This window comes from Candida oxycetoniae, assembly GCF_023343755.2.
Source record: "Candida oxycetoniae strain CBS 10844 chromosome Unknown scaffold37, whole genome shotgun sequence".
NCBI classification, from domain to species: Eukaryota; Fungi; Ascomycota; class Pichiomycetes; order Serinales; family Debaryomycetaceae; genus Lodderomyces; species Lodderomyces oxycetoniae.
The window spans coordinates 75,690-89,483 of NW_026055463.1; the positions used below are offsets into that span (position 1 = coordinate 75,690).

The following is a 13,794-nucleotide window of genomic DNA, read 5'->3' on the forward strand; positions in this document are numbered from 1 at the left end:
AAAAAAAAAAAAACAAAAAAAAGAAAAAAGAAAAAAAAAAAAAAAAAAAAAAAAAAAAAGAAAAAGAAAACAAAATTGTGACGTGTCAACTTATAAGGGATCGTGTCCTTTTTACCAACTCTCAATGTCGCGCGTTTAAGGCAATGTCTTAAATGTAAATGCATTCTGCGACAAGAGCAAGAGGGTCGTGTAAAGCGTGTCGAAAATTATCACAAAGTGATGGCAGGAGGAGAAATGTATAGAGCCCCCCCCCCCCCCCCCCCCAACCTAGCAAGGATTGAGCCCCAACCTAGTAAGGATTGAGTTATACCCTACCGCCCCCGTCCCAAACCTATAGCAAGGATTGACTTATCGAGCATATCTAGCAAGGATTAACTTATAGAGCATATCTAGCAAGGATTAACTTATCGAGCATACCTAGCAAGGATTAACTTATTGAGCATACCTAGCAAGGATTGACTTATTGAGCAATTAATCTAGCAAGTGACTTATAGAGCACTTGACCTACCGAGGATAGACTTATTGAGCAATTAGCCTATCGAGGATAGACCTATCGAGCAATTAACCTAGCAAGTGACTTTTCGAGCAAGCAATTAACTGATCAGCATTAAATACTGGAATAGTCCGTATTTCTGATTCATTGATTTTTTCGCAATAGAAGCTGGTGTAACTCAATCGCCCATATCATCAGTTTTTAATACCCCCCGAGGAAGTCACCAAGCAAGTCACCCCAAGCAAGTCCTTAAGCAAGTCCTTAAGCAAGTCCCCTAGCAAGTCCCTTCACCTATTTCTCCCTTCATATATCAATTCAATGTCCCACAATAACTCTCTTGTATCAGAAGAATTGTTTCAATTGCAAAAGGAGATTTTGGCAAAAAATCCTCAAGATGTCTTACAATTTTGCGCTAATTACTTCAACAATAAATTGCAAGGACAAAGAAGTTACTTGTGGTCACAAAATGCAAAAGCCCAAGCAGCAGGCATAAACTTATTCCCCTCTGTTGACACTATCAATGCTCAAACAAACTCGTCCAATTCTACGAGTGACAGAGAACCAAGTTTCAAATCACCGTTTGTGTTGAAGGACCCACATCTGACTCATAACGAGAACGTATTGGTTGGAGAAAAATCTCATGCTGTTGGTGGTGGTGATGACAATAGTATGTTTAAATCTAATTTCGATCTTGAAGGCAGTGAGCAGGCGCCACCTACTAAAGAAGAGATGGATTCTCAAAACCCATCATCAAAACCATCAAGGTCGCTTTCACAATCACAATCACAATCGCAACCACAACCACAACCACAATCGCAACAAATCAACACAAGCTCCTTCCAGAAAATCCCGATAAGTTTCAATGCTAATAGGAGAACCTCTGTTTCTGCAGAGGCATTAAATCCAGCAAAATTAAAGACAGAGAGTTGGAAACCTCCTCAGAATAACTTATCTTTGACAGAAGAAGAGAACTTGGCTAAGAATTTTCAGAATAATTTCCTCTTCAAACAATTGGACGAGAACTCCAAAAAAACGGTTATTTCTGCATTACAAACCAAACACTTTAAAAAGGACTCTGTAATAATCACGCAAGGCGATGAAGGGGATTTTTTTTACATAATAGAATCAGGAACTGTTGACTTTTACGTCAATAATGCTAAAGTTAATTCCGGTAGTGATGGTTCCTCATTTGGCGAGTTGGCATTGATGTATAACTCCCCGAGAGCCGCAACAGCCATTGCAGCTACCGATGTCACACTCTGGGCATTGGACAGATTAACTTTCCGCCGAATCTTACTAGAGGGAACTTTCAATAGAAGGTTGATGTATGAGGATTTCCTCAAGAGTATCGACATTTTCAAATCGTTGAGTGAACACGAGCTCTCCAAATTAGCCGACGCTTTAAGCACAGAAATGTATAAAGAAGGTGATGTTATTGTGAGAGAGGGTGAACAAGGCGAAAATTTTTACTTGATTGAGAGCGGTACTTGTCAAGTTTCTAATAAGAAACTAGGCGATATCAAAAAATTAACCAAGGGAGATTATTTCGGTGAACTCGCGTTGCTCAAAGAAATGCCGAGACAAGCCACGGTGACAGCTACAAATAATGTCATTGTAGCAACATTAGGAAAATCTGGTTTCCAGAGACTTTTGGGACCAGTAGTCGATGTATTGAAGGATAGAGATCCTACAAAGATTCAAGACCCAACGGCTTGATCAATCACTTTTATAACTATCATTAAATATATATATATATATATCAATTCCTAGATTCGTTGATATTGACCCTTACATTGTTACGCTTGCTTTCTTTCTTTCTTTGTTTCTCTTTCTTATAAAAACAAATTTTTTCTTCACTCACGCACCTTCCTATACTGTGAACGCGATCGTAGCGAGAATAAAAAAAATTGCACTATAATCTATTTCCTCATCCGATTCCCCAATTCCACCTTTTTACTCAATTGATCCTCTTGGGACACAAGCACTAGTATCATAGAACCATGCCAATTGGAATAGAATCCATCCTTCCATATACGAGAGGGGGTAAGCTTCCCTATTGGCTCTTATTTATTTCAATAGTCTCAATTTTCAACTCAGTGCAATCGTACCAAAAAGATTTATCGTTAACCAAGAGAGTTTACAATAACAAACCACAACAAGTTACCAATTTGTCAGCAAGAACTTTTGGTACGTGGACATTGATAACCTCATTGGTTAGATTATATGGAGCTTATAATATCACGCAACCACAAATTTATCAGTTGACTCAATTGACTTTTGTTATTGCTGCTTGGCATTTCTTGACTGAGTGGTTGATCTATGGTACTACCAAATTGGGTAAAGGTTTGGCTGGACCATTGGTTGTTAGTAGTGTGAGTTTGGGTTGGATGTGGTATTACAAGGACTTCTATCTGTTTTAACGAAGTAGAGGTGAACAAGAAAAGAAAAGGTCCATACATACTATAAACTTTTCACTTCTCTTTGAAGTGACCAAGCTTATAATTAAAAAAAAAAAAAAAAGATCAGTCGTAGTGTCAGATGTTTAACTGAAAAGAAAAAAAAGAAGAGTGAGTAGGTGAATAAGTGAGTAGGTGAGTGAGTGAGTGAGATTTTGATAATGTTTAGGCGCAAATGTAGAGAGTATATATAATGTACGTTTCTGCTTCAATTCTTTTCTTACTCAACCCAGTGCCATGGACCTTGATGATTGATCTAATATTTCTTGAGCCCTTTGTAGTCTATTTGTGACTTTTCATGCATGGAATAAAAGGAGAGCATTTTCCAATCAAGCATAAAAAGTGTCAGTATAGAACATGGCGTAAAACTTTTGTATCCAAATTCATGCAAAGAATTGCTGCAAAAAAAAAAAAAAAAAAATTAAGAACTTGTCATCAAGAACGTAAACAAAAGAACAACCTGAATGTTTGCTCTTATGCTTAGATTAAAAGATACTACCAAGAACTCAGGGCTGACTATATCAAAAAAATCCAAAAAAGAGACGCAAGCTACGACTTAGTGGCATTATAGTAATATATGGAACACAATGAATGTGTACAGAATATCAAGTAGTAGTGAGTGCTATGCAGCTAAAAGGCACCAAAGATAAACTGGGTTTACACAGTCATGTCCATACTATCTTTCCTACTCTATATTGTCAAATCGTTTTTTTTTTTATATTTCTTCAATATTTGTGAATGTGAATAACTATAGACTTTAAGTAGAGAGCTTAATAGTTTTATTACATCACGTGAAATATATTTGTCTAGTGTCAACTTCATATTGTCAGCAAAGTAACAAGAAAAGACACTTTGGCCGAGTTGGTCTAAGGCGCTAGACTCAAGAACCATCAAAAAGTTCTTACAGCTTTAACGAGCTGTTGAGGTTTCTAGTATCGTAAGATGCACGCGTTCGAATCGCGTAGGTGTCAATATTTTTCTTTTGTTATTAAGTTAACAAGCAAGGACACTTTGGCCGAGTTGGTCTAAGGCGCTAGACTCAAGAACCATCAAAAAGTTCTTACAGCTTTAACGAGCTGTTGAGGTTTCTAGTATCGTAAGATGCACGCGTTCGAATCGCGTAGGTGTCAATATTTTTTTGCACTTTTTTTTTTCTTTACTCAACATCCAATATTTCTCTTCAATACTACTGAGGGACCCATCGCCTGCGCGCGTGCGGCTACACTCTAAACTTCCGTATTAATCGTGTGAGATTGATTTAGTAAGAAGGATTTACTGGGGAGAGATTAGTTTTAATTTCCAGCACAAGATTTTCACCAAGTTCTACTACTCCAATGGAGAGGGGGAAAGAGTGTGATATCCTTATCTTTCCTTTTTTTTTTTTCATTCTCTTACATATATCTGACACTATCGAGCAATGCGAGCTAGTAGAGCACACAATGATATGGTTTGACGCGTACATGCATTTCATAACTAGCTCACAAGCATAGTTGAAACTCGCATCCACTCCTCTCCCTCTCCTCCCTCACCCACACATTTTTCCATTGTTTTTTTTTGTGTTTTCCCCTTGTTGTATTCTTTTTCTTTTTACTTTGGTCTCCAAAATTTTGCCGACTGGCTCTGTGCAATTTCTAATACCATCTTTTGCTCTGTCAACAATGCCAATTGAGTAGATTGTAGTTTCAATATTTTGGCAATCTCTGTAGCTGGATCTTGGTGTGCCTTTCGAAGCTGATTCAATCTGTTTGAAATCTCAACTAGGTTTTTGTTGGGTTCAATTATCTTTGATAAATGATCTTTTGATGTTATGTCAGAAATTGAGACTTGAGTGGATTCGCTCATTTTTTCATTCAACGTCTTTAGAGTCTTTGACACTTGTTCAATATGTTTTCGTATGTCGAGTTCATCTGTCTGCTTTTTTCCATCGGCAATATAGTAGTTTTTATTATTTTCAATAGTAGAGGCTGCTATGATTTCTGTTTCGCTCAAATCAACAACTGTAACTATAGGCGTCAAAACAGCGGCTTTCGTCAAGTATGCATGAAAAGGTAAGTCATTCGTCTCGATGCCCTTGTTATAAATGATACTTATGAAGGGAGTTTCAATTTGAATATCATAGCTTTGACAAAATTGTTGAATTTGCTGACACATGGCGATTGTGGCTGAATTGGGGTCTCTTGAACCATCTTTTATATGATATATCCCTATAATTGAGCATTGTAGATAGACGAGTTTTAGCTGGTTGTACCTCTTGTATAGGTACTCGTAATCTATAGAAACCCCATCGGAAACAATTTCAAAAGATGTTAAAGCCACCAAGTCCCGGTTATCCTCAAACCCGAGTAAAACCCCGAATTCCGAGTCAATCTTTCTCGCAAGTATATCTGATATATTTAGTAGCACTTTGGAGCGTAATCGTGTTGCATTTACTAACGACATTTGTTGTATGATAAAGAAGGAACAACAAGGAAAATGGACCAGACCCCCTTGCAAATGGCTCACAAAAGAAAGTTTTCATGAAAAGATATAGCGCTACCATATGATAATATAGAACCAACCTGTAAGAGCATACAATGCTACCATATGGCACTACTACATATCCTCTATCTATAACAGGATATACTTTGTTACAAACACTATGTGAAAAACAAACAAACAAACAAACAAACAAACAATAACAACATCTCAACTCAACATCTATAGAGGAAACGTCCATTCACAAGTGGAACCAAATCCGTGGCACAGAGTTGGTTTGAAGGTGATACAACTGGTCAACTATTTAAATCCACTTTCTGTCTACATTAGAATTAGCAATTGGCAATACACGATTCATTTCTATTTTGCAAACACTGTAGCACCACAATATTTAAACACTGTAGTTAGCACACACGGGTTTGATTGCATCAACACCATAGTTTATAAACTATGGTGTTGTTTCCACTAATTGTGGTGTTGTCTCATTAGTCGTAGTCATTTACCGTCAAACTTTTTGTGTGGCATCGCCATCTCTGAACTTTTTCTATGCATACTCCAAATTAGGAAATAAATGAGGCTTAAAGGGATAAATTTTTTTTTTTTTTTTTCAGCTCTTCTCTTCTCAAATTTATCATACATTGCAAATCCCCTTTCCTTTTGATCATTGAAGTAACGTATATACGTACAGCCAGGCAAGTACACAGGCACAAACATACCAAACTATATGAGACTAGTTCTAAAATGTCACTACACGATCCTATTAGTAGAAAGAGAGACGTTGAAGTGGATACCACTCCAATAGACGAGATACGGATAAAAAGGCCAAAAAGTGAAAAATTACCATCGAGGATTATAGCAACAACAACAACAACAACAGCAACAGCAACAGCAGCAACAACTATTGGGAGAGGACCAGATGAAGAGCTCTCCGACAAAGCATATTACCAATACGTCAAATCTGCATTTTCCTGTTTGGAGAAGGTATGTAAAGGAACATTTTTCATTTTTCATTTTTCATTTTCGTAACCATACTAACTGTTCTCATGTTTAGGGTGATTCGTTGCAAATAGACACTTTGACCGACAAGATAATCCTACCTATAACAAGTCCAGATAGTATATCCCTTCCTCATTTTCGTATAGTGTTAAAAGCACTTATACATAATACATCAAAATTAGATAACCGAGCATGCAACAGTTTGATCTTGGCCATTCTTCGATATAAGTGGTTGGCTTTGAAAAACGTTGAGAGAGAAGAATACGCCAACTTTGTTGACTTGTATTCGCATTTCCTCACCGTGTTGATAAGTACTTTGCCCAAATTTTTGAGTGAGGTTTTGAACAAAATAGTACAAGAATTTGCCGAATTTGATCCAAATCAAGATTCAATGTTTGGTCATCACGTTGTGTTACGCAAGATCCTTAAGTTTATTCCAACAAGTATCAATTCCATTCCTCAGATTTTGCAAAGTAATTTCCCCCATCATCTTTCATCTTCAACCTCGGAAGTGGTTTGTTACGTGCAGAACTTGATGAAAGTAGTTACATATAGCCCCGAGTTACAATTCAGTGTGTGGCAGCTAATTATTGAGTGTTGTATTAAGCTAGATGTGGAGTTACAAAATGAGTTGGACGATTTAGATAATGACGAAATAGAGCAATTGATTTCGAGCAGGGATGATGATGCTGAGTTGCTTGATGATTTCCAAGAAGAGGAGGAAAAAGAAGAAGAAGAAGAAGAAGAAGAGGAAGAAGAAGAGGAAGAAGAAGAAGAAGAAGAAGAAGAACAAGAAGCGAAAAAGAATAAAGGCAATGGTGAAGGTGGAGAAGAGATGGCTAAAAAGGTAGATGATAACGATTCTTTGGACGAGAATAGTGAGGGCGAGATAGAATGGGTAGATCCAACTAACTCTACGCAAAACATCAAGATTTTATCGTCGAAGCTAGACAATATAGTTCATTTATTATTAACCAGTACTTCCGAATCCTTCACAGAAAAAGAAATCAATGAAGGTAAGGGGGTCACTCTTTTCAACACTATAAATTCTTTGTTCAAAAGTCACATTTTGCCTACGCATTTTACCAAACTGATTCAGTTTCTATTATTTCACATTACACAGTACCAACAGGAATTAGCTGATTCCTTTTTGGTTCTTCTCATTGATGTGGCGTTTAATCCAAACGAAATTGTAGAAAAGAGGTTGAAAGCAATGCAGTATCTTTCATCATACATTGCTAGAGCAAGGAAGTTGTCTCGTCATCAGATTGTATTCATCGTCAGTTACTTGATGGGTTGGTTGAATAAGTATATAATCGAGAGGGAAAAAGAAACCTTGGATATGGAATCTAATGATGTCAGCAGGTCAAACCAACAGCAACAACCTCGAGCTACTGGCGGGATGGAGAGGTTTAAATTATTTTACTCCGCATTTCAAGCACTATTGTACATTTTTTGTTTTAGGCATGAAATACTTCGCAAACAGGAATCTAGTTCAAACGCCGTTTCTGACTCAGAATGGGAATGCGATCTAGACAAATTCTTCCAACGAGTGATTATTGCCAAATTCAATCCATTGAAATTTTGCGATGAAACAGTAGTTTACATTTTTGCGAAATTGGCGACGAAATTGAATGTGTGCTACTGTTATTCAATAATTGAACATAACAAAAGAGAAAGATTTTTACAAACTGATGCATCCGTGACTTTACCCTCTGCTGTGGGGAACTTTAAACAAAAACAAGAGTTCTTGGACCTAGAAGCGTATTTTCCCTTTGACCCGCTTGTTCTACCAATGAGCAATAAAATTGTTAGCAAGAATTTTGTTGAATGGTCAGAGGTTAATCCTGAAGAAGAGGATGATGAGGATAGTGGTTCTGGAAGTCATATGGATGATGACGATGACGAGGAGGAGGATGACGAGGAGGAGGAGGAGGAGGAGGAGGAGGAGGAAGAAGAGGATGATGACGACAGCAGTAGCGAGGAAGACGAGGAAGACAGTAGCAGCGAGGAAGAAGAGGAAGAAGAGGAGTAGGAGTAAGAGTAGGAAGAGTAGGAATAGAACAATTATTAAATAACAGCGACGCAATAGATAACATCAAAGACAATCAAGAAACAAGTAGAGGCAAACATACACTCTCTCATGTTTTTGCACAGAGACTTTATTGAGTTTGCTAAATAGTAGGGAAAGGGAGCGGGAAGGGATAGGAGCACTTGCGAACATCAGTGAGTAGTTTGCAAATGAGTAGTTGGAAAACTAGATGCAATTGATCCACGTCCCAATATGAAAAAAATGGCCAACACTATTCTCTTATCTATTCTCTTATTTAGTCTCTTGTTTGTCTATTCTCTTATCTATTCTCTTGTTTATGTGTAACCAATTGTTATTTTTCCGGTTATATGTCAAAAAAAAACGGTTTTAGCCGCATTTCTTTTTTTTTTGACATAAAACCCGGATTTAGCCACAGTTGCCAAAATTGCTGTTATTGACGCAATTAATTTCCAACTGTGAAAGATCAAAAGTCTAAACCATGCAACGGAAGAAAGATAGGAACAAAACAAATTAGGAAAAATTGCAACTACGCTCGGAATTTCGTCTCTGTCGGAACGGGAGTGAACTCTAATTGGATGGGGAAAAAAAAAAGATGAAGTAGAAAGCTATGGCTCACAGACAAGACACTTATCAGGCGGAGAAGTTTGTTGAGTAACTTGAAATGACTTGTCTTTTAAAGATAACAAACATCTTACCAAAAAAACTCTTCTTTCCTCTTTATTTATCTTCTTTCTTCTTATTCTGTTTTTCCCCCAAAAAACTCATCAGTTTCCAAGATGGAGCCATCATTATCACAGGGAGCAGGCTATGGTTTGATAGTGGGGGGCGGTGCATTCTTCGCTATAGTAATGAACTACATTACTTTTATACAAAATAAGTATAGTAAATATAGTTCAAAAAAAGTAGACGAGTTTGTATCAGGAAGTAGATCTGTTGGATTTGGGTTATTGTTAAGTGGCATATTATCCAACTGGACTTGGAGTTTAACCTTATTGGAATCAGCTGTGAAAAGTTATGATATCGGCATTAGTGGAAGTTACTGGTATGCAATTGGTGGTTTACTACAAGTTAGTGTGTTTTCTGTTGTTTCCTCAAAAATCAAGAAAAATGCAAATTTAGTCACCACGTTTCCCGAGATGGCATTTTTCAGGTTCGGCAAAGCTGGTCACTTGAGCTTCCTTTGGTGTGGTTTTGTATGCAATGCTATAGTTAGTTCATGCATCTTACTCGGTGGCTCTGCTGTCTTCAATGCTGTTACCGGTGTAAGTCAATATGCTGCGTTGTTCTTAATACCATTTGGTTGTGCTGTCTATGTTAGCTTTGGAGGGCTAAGAGCAACATTTATATCAGATGCAACTCACACATGTATTATTTTATTATTCATTGTTGTTTTCATGTTGGAGGTATATTTTGGAAATGATAAAATTGGATCTCCAAAGAAAATGTGGGAGTTGCTAGAGTCCTTGCCACCAGTTGAAGAGAATTACCATGGATCATACCTCACGTTCAGATCACAGCAAGGTGCAATCTTTGCGGTGATCAGTATCATTACTGGATTTGGATTAGTGGTTAACGATCAAGCATACTTGTCAAGAGCAGTTGCAGCAGATCCAAGAATTACCTCAAGAGCGTACTTTTTTGCGTCCATATGTTGGTTTGTCATTCCATTTGCAATGGGGGCTAGCTTGGGACTCGCAGCAAAAGCATTAACCGTGTATCCTGATTTCCCAACTCTATCAGAATCCGAAGTTGGCGAAGGCTTGCCGCCAGTAGCTGCGGCAATATACTTGATGGGCAATTCGGGATCAGCTATGATATTAGTTATGATTTTCTTTTCAGTTACTTCATCATTCTCGGGGGAGTTAATCGGTACGTCAACTTTAATATCGTATGATATTTACAAACGCTACATCAAACCAGACGCTACTCCACATCAAGTTGTTAAAGTTGCAAAGATTAGTGTTTTTGGATGGGCCATTTTTTCATCTTGCTTAGCTTCAATTTTCTATGGAGCTGCTCATATATCGATGGGCTGGCTATTCAACTTTTTAGGCTGTGCAACAGGAGCTGGAGTTTTTCCAATTGCATTATCATTCGTGTGGAAAGATTTAAACAAAATAGGCGCTGTTGGTGGTGCTGTTGGTGGCATGGTTCTTGCCATTATCGCGTGGTTGGTCACTTGCAAAGCTTATTTGGGGGAGATCAATGTTGTGAATTTGTCGCAGCAATGGGTATCATTTACGGGTAATGTCACTGCATTATTAATGGGTGGAATAATCTCAATCACTGCATCTTTGATTTGGCCAGCTAATTTTGATTTTGAAGAGACGAGAAACAGGACAAGTTTGACTAGTTCAAAAACAGAAAAGGATCAAATTGAACCTGTAGAAAGCAGCGGTAACAGTAACAGTAACAGCATCAGCATCAGCTTCAACGTCAACAACGACAACGGCAGTAGCGGCGCTAGTGACAAAGATTTGAAATCAATAGACAAACAAGATGAATTGAAACAAGTTGAAATCGAATCGGTTTCTCAAGATTCTGACTTAGATATGGATTTAAACGCAGTAATCGACCATAAACATTTGGATCATCAGTTTAAAAAATATTGTGGTCTTGTTGCTCTTCTTGCAATTGTTTTCACACTTGTTATCCCAATTCCATTAGGTGCTTCACCATATGTTTTCAGCGCCAACTTTTTATATGGAGTTGTCATAATAATAATTATCTGGCTATTCCTTTCATTCTTTTACGTTGTAATTTTGCCCATTATAGAAGCAAGGAAAAGTATATGGAGGATTATTACCATAGTATTCGGCAGCAAGGCAGAAGTAGATTAAAACAGGAATGATTTAGTGGGCCAGGGGGTATAAGTTTATAGAAAGTAGTAGTAGACAATATCTTTATCGCAAATTTGTCTCTTTTTCTTTCTTTTTTGCGACACGCAGTTTTTTGCGACATCGCCTATCTCATCGCATCGCATCACATCGCATCGCATCGCACAAGAATGAAAAATTTGGTTTCTTAGAGCATGTAATTTACCCATCAATTAGCAAGTAGAAACAGGTCAAAGAGCCCTCTTTATCAGGTAATGAGTCAAGATTTTTTACAGAATCTACTAAAAAATCCACAGGATATTTTTAAGCTTCGAAGTCCTCAGTCTGGGGAAACTAAATCCAATGTTAATTTGTTTAATGAATTGACTAAATCAATAATTAGTCCATTAGTTTCAAAGTATTCAGTGTTGGATGAGGTATATATAGATGGATTAGACTCAACACAAGTTTTTGGCCAAACAAAGATTGTGCTTGATGGGATAGGAAAGAGGTTGTTGCGTGATGAAATTCCGAAAATGCGGGCCCAAATCGGGGAGGTGGAAGATGAAGAGGGAGATGAGGAAGAGGAAGATGAAGAGGAGGAGGAAGGAGAAGGGGGAGAAGAAGAAGAAGAAGAGGTGGTGGTGAAAGGAGGAGAAGAAGAAGAGGAGGTGGCGGAAGAGGAAGAGGAAGTGGAAGAGGAGGTGGCGGAAGAGGAAGAGGAAGTGGAAGAGGAAGAGGAAGAGGAAGATGAAGAAGAAGAAGAGGAGGAGGAAGAAGAAGAAAATGAAAAATTGGGCACTGACTCAGAGGAGAACGAGCTAGACCATAAAAAGGATGCATTTGGGCTTAATGATGGATTTTTCGATATTGACCAATACAAGAAACACGTTCTTGCATTAGAAAATGAAGAAGACAGTGGAAATGCTTCAGAAGAGATTGATTATTTTGCAAGTCTAAGTGGCGAAAGTGAGGATGATGAAGAAGAAGAGCAAATGGATTATTACGATGATTTTTACGAAAAGCCTGGGAATAGAAAGGGGAAGAAACAGCAAAGTAAGGAATCAGAAGAAGGAGAAGGAGAAGGAGAAGAGATTGAAGATTTTGCTGATGAGGATTATGAGAAAGCAATTGACTCAGTGAGACTTGATTTGTTTGCAGAAGAAGAGGACAAGGATGAAGGTAAAAAAACTAGTGAAAATCTCTCCACATTTGAAAAGCAGCAGCGAGAATTACAAAAAGAGATAGCCAAGTTAGAGGCAGAGTTGATTGCTGAGAAAAAATGGACGTTAAAAGGTGAGGTAACATCGAACGAGAGGCCAAAGGAGTCGCTTTTAGAAGAAAACGAAATAACATTTGACCGAACAGCGAAACCAGTACCTACAATCACTCAAGAGGTAACTGAAACTATCGAGGATTTAATTAGAAAGAGGATTAAAAACGATGATTTTAATGACCTACCTCGAAGAATAATCCAGGATTTGTCTAAATTTCACAAAGGTCCACAAGTGGAGGTTTCAGAACAAAAATCGGCAAGATCACTAGCTGAGCTTTATGAGGATGAATACAACCAAGTAGATGCACAAAGAGACGCATTGAATGAGGAGGAAAAAAAACAGCACGAGGAGATTAGTGAATTATTTACAATGGTTACACACAAACTCGACGCACTTTGTTCGGCTCATTTTATTCCCAAACCGCATCAAGTTAAAGATATCGAAATCAAAGTTACTGATGCTAGTGCTCCTCTTATTAGTATGGAAGATGCACAACCTTTAAACGTTTCAAGCGAGTCGAGACTAGCGCCTCAAGAAATATACAAAATCGGCGATGACGCGGCAGTGGCGGCGACTGCGAAAGGTTTTAGTGATGACCCGCGATCCCAGTGGAAATCGGAAGTACAGTTTAAATCTGGGCTTTCTTATTCAAAAAGTGAAATAAATCGTGATGAAAAACAAAGGCTTAGAAGAGCCAACAAGAGGAAAAAAATGAAAAACTTTAAGCAAAGAGAAGAATTTAAGAGACAAAGAACTTTGCAAGAACCTAAATCTGATGGGGAAAAGAAAATAAAAAATAATCAAGTTACCGATACCTTATCTAAAGCAAAGAATGTTACAATTATCGGTAAAAAGGGCGAGCTAAGAGATATTCAAGGAAACTTGAAGAGGACAATTGCTTCACAAACACCAACCAACTTTAAATTATGAAATTGGCCTACAAACAATTGACCTACAAACAAGACTAAAAAGAATTGACCTACACCACATTAATCTCAAATTGATCCACAAACACCAACTTCAAATTATAGAATTGGCAACATTACCTTATATATGTATATATGTTTTGTAGAGGAGGAATATATTAACGAGCTTGAGAAATATATGGTGCTCACGCATAATGGCGTCTTTTTATTCGCGCTCACAAGCCCCTTGTGTCTCTTTGTATATATATATATATTTTTCTTTTCCCTAATCTGTATTTAAATCCATTGATTCCGATAAATAA

General features: G+C 37.7%; 5 protein-coding genes across 5 annotated transcripts; 4 read left to right on the top strand and 1 right to left on the bottom strand. All coding sequences in view use genetic code 12, as the record gives it.

Annotated features, from left to right (window-relative positions):
- Window positions 1-811: 811 nt before the first annotated feature.
- Window positions 812-2,209, top strand: BCY1 (cAMP-dependent protein kinase regulatory subunit; the record flags this gene model as incomplete). Its single annotated transcript, XM_049324794.1, has 1 exon — window positions 812-2,209. The coding sequence occupies one exon, from the start codon at window positions 812-814 to the stop codon at window positions 2,207-2,209; it is 1,398 nt and encodes a 465-aa protein (XP_049179483.1).
- A 284-nt stretch (window positions 2,210-2,493) lies between these two features.
- ERG28 (Erg28p) lies at window positions 2,494-2,913 on the top strand (the record flags this gene model as incomplete). The annotated part of the gene is made up of 1 exon (XM_049324795.1): window positions 2,494-2,913. One exon carries the CDS (start codon window positions 2,494-2,496, stop codon window positions 2,911-2,913), a length of 420 nt encoding a protein of 139 aa, XP_049179484.1.
- Window positions 2,914-4,536: 1,623 nt separating this feature from the next.
- KGF56_003463 (uncharacterized protein) lies at window positions 4,537-5,388 on the bottom strand (the record flags this gene model as incomplete). The annotated part of the gene is made up of 1 exon (XM_049324796.1): window positions 4,537-5,388. The coding sequence occupies one exon, from the start codon at window positions 5,386-5,388 to the stop codon at window positions 4,537-4,539; it is 852 nt and encodes a 283-aa protein (XP_049179485.1).
- A 777-nt stretch (window positions 5,389-6,165) lies between these two features.
- Window positions 6,166-8,455, top strand: RRN3 (rDNA-binding RNA polymerase I transcriptional factor; the record flags this gene model as incomplete). The annotated part of the gene is made up of 2 exons (XM_049324798.1): window positions 6,166-6,405; window positions 6,476-8,455. The coding sequence occupies 2 exons, from the start codon at window positions 6,166-6,168 to the stop codon at window positions 8,453-8,455; spliced, it is 2,220 nt and encodes a 739-aa protein (XP_049179486.1).
- A 794-nt stretch (window positions 8,456-9,249) lies between these two features.
- MPP10 (rRNA-processing protein) lies at window positions 9,250-13,496 on the top strand (the record flags this gene model as incomplete). Its single annotated transcript, XM_049324799.1, has 2 exons — window positions 9,250-11,154; window positions 11,562-13,496. The coding sequence occupies 2 exons, from the start codon at window positions 9,250-9,252 to the stop codon at window positions 13,494-13,496; spliced, it is 3,840 nt and encodes a 1,279-aa protein (XP_049179487.1).
- Between the last annotated feature and the right edge of the window lie 298 nt (window positions 13,497-13,794).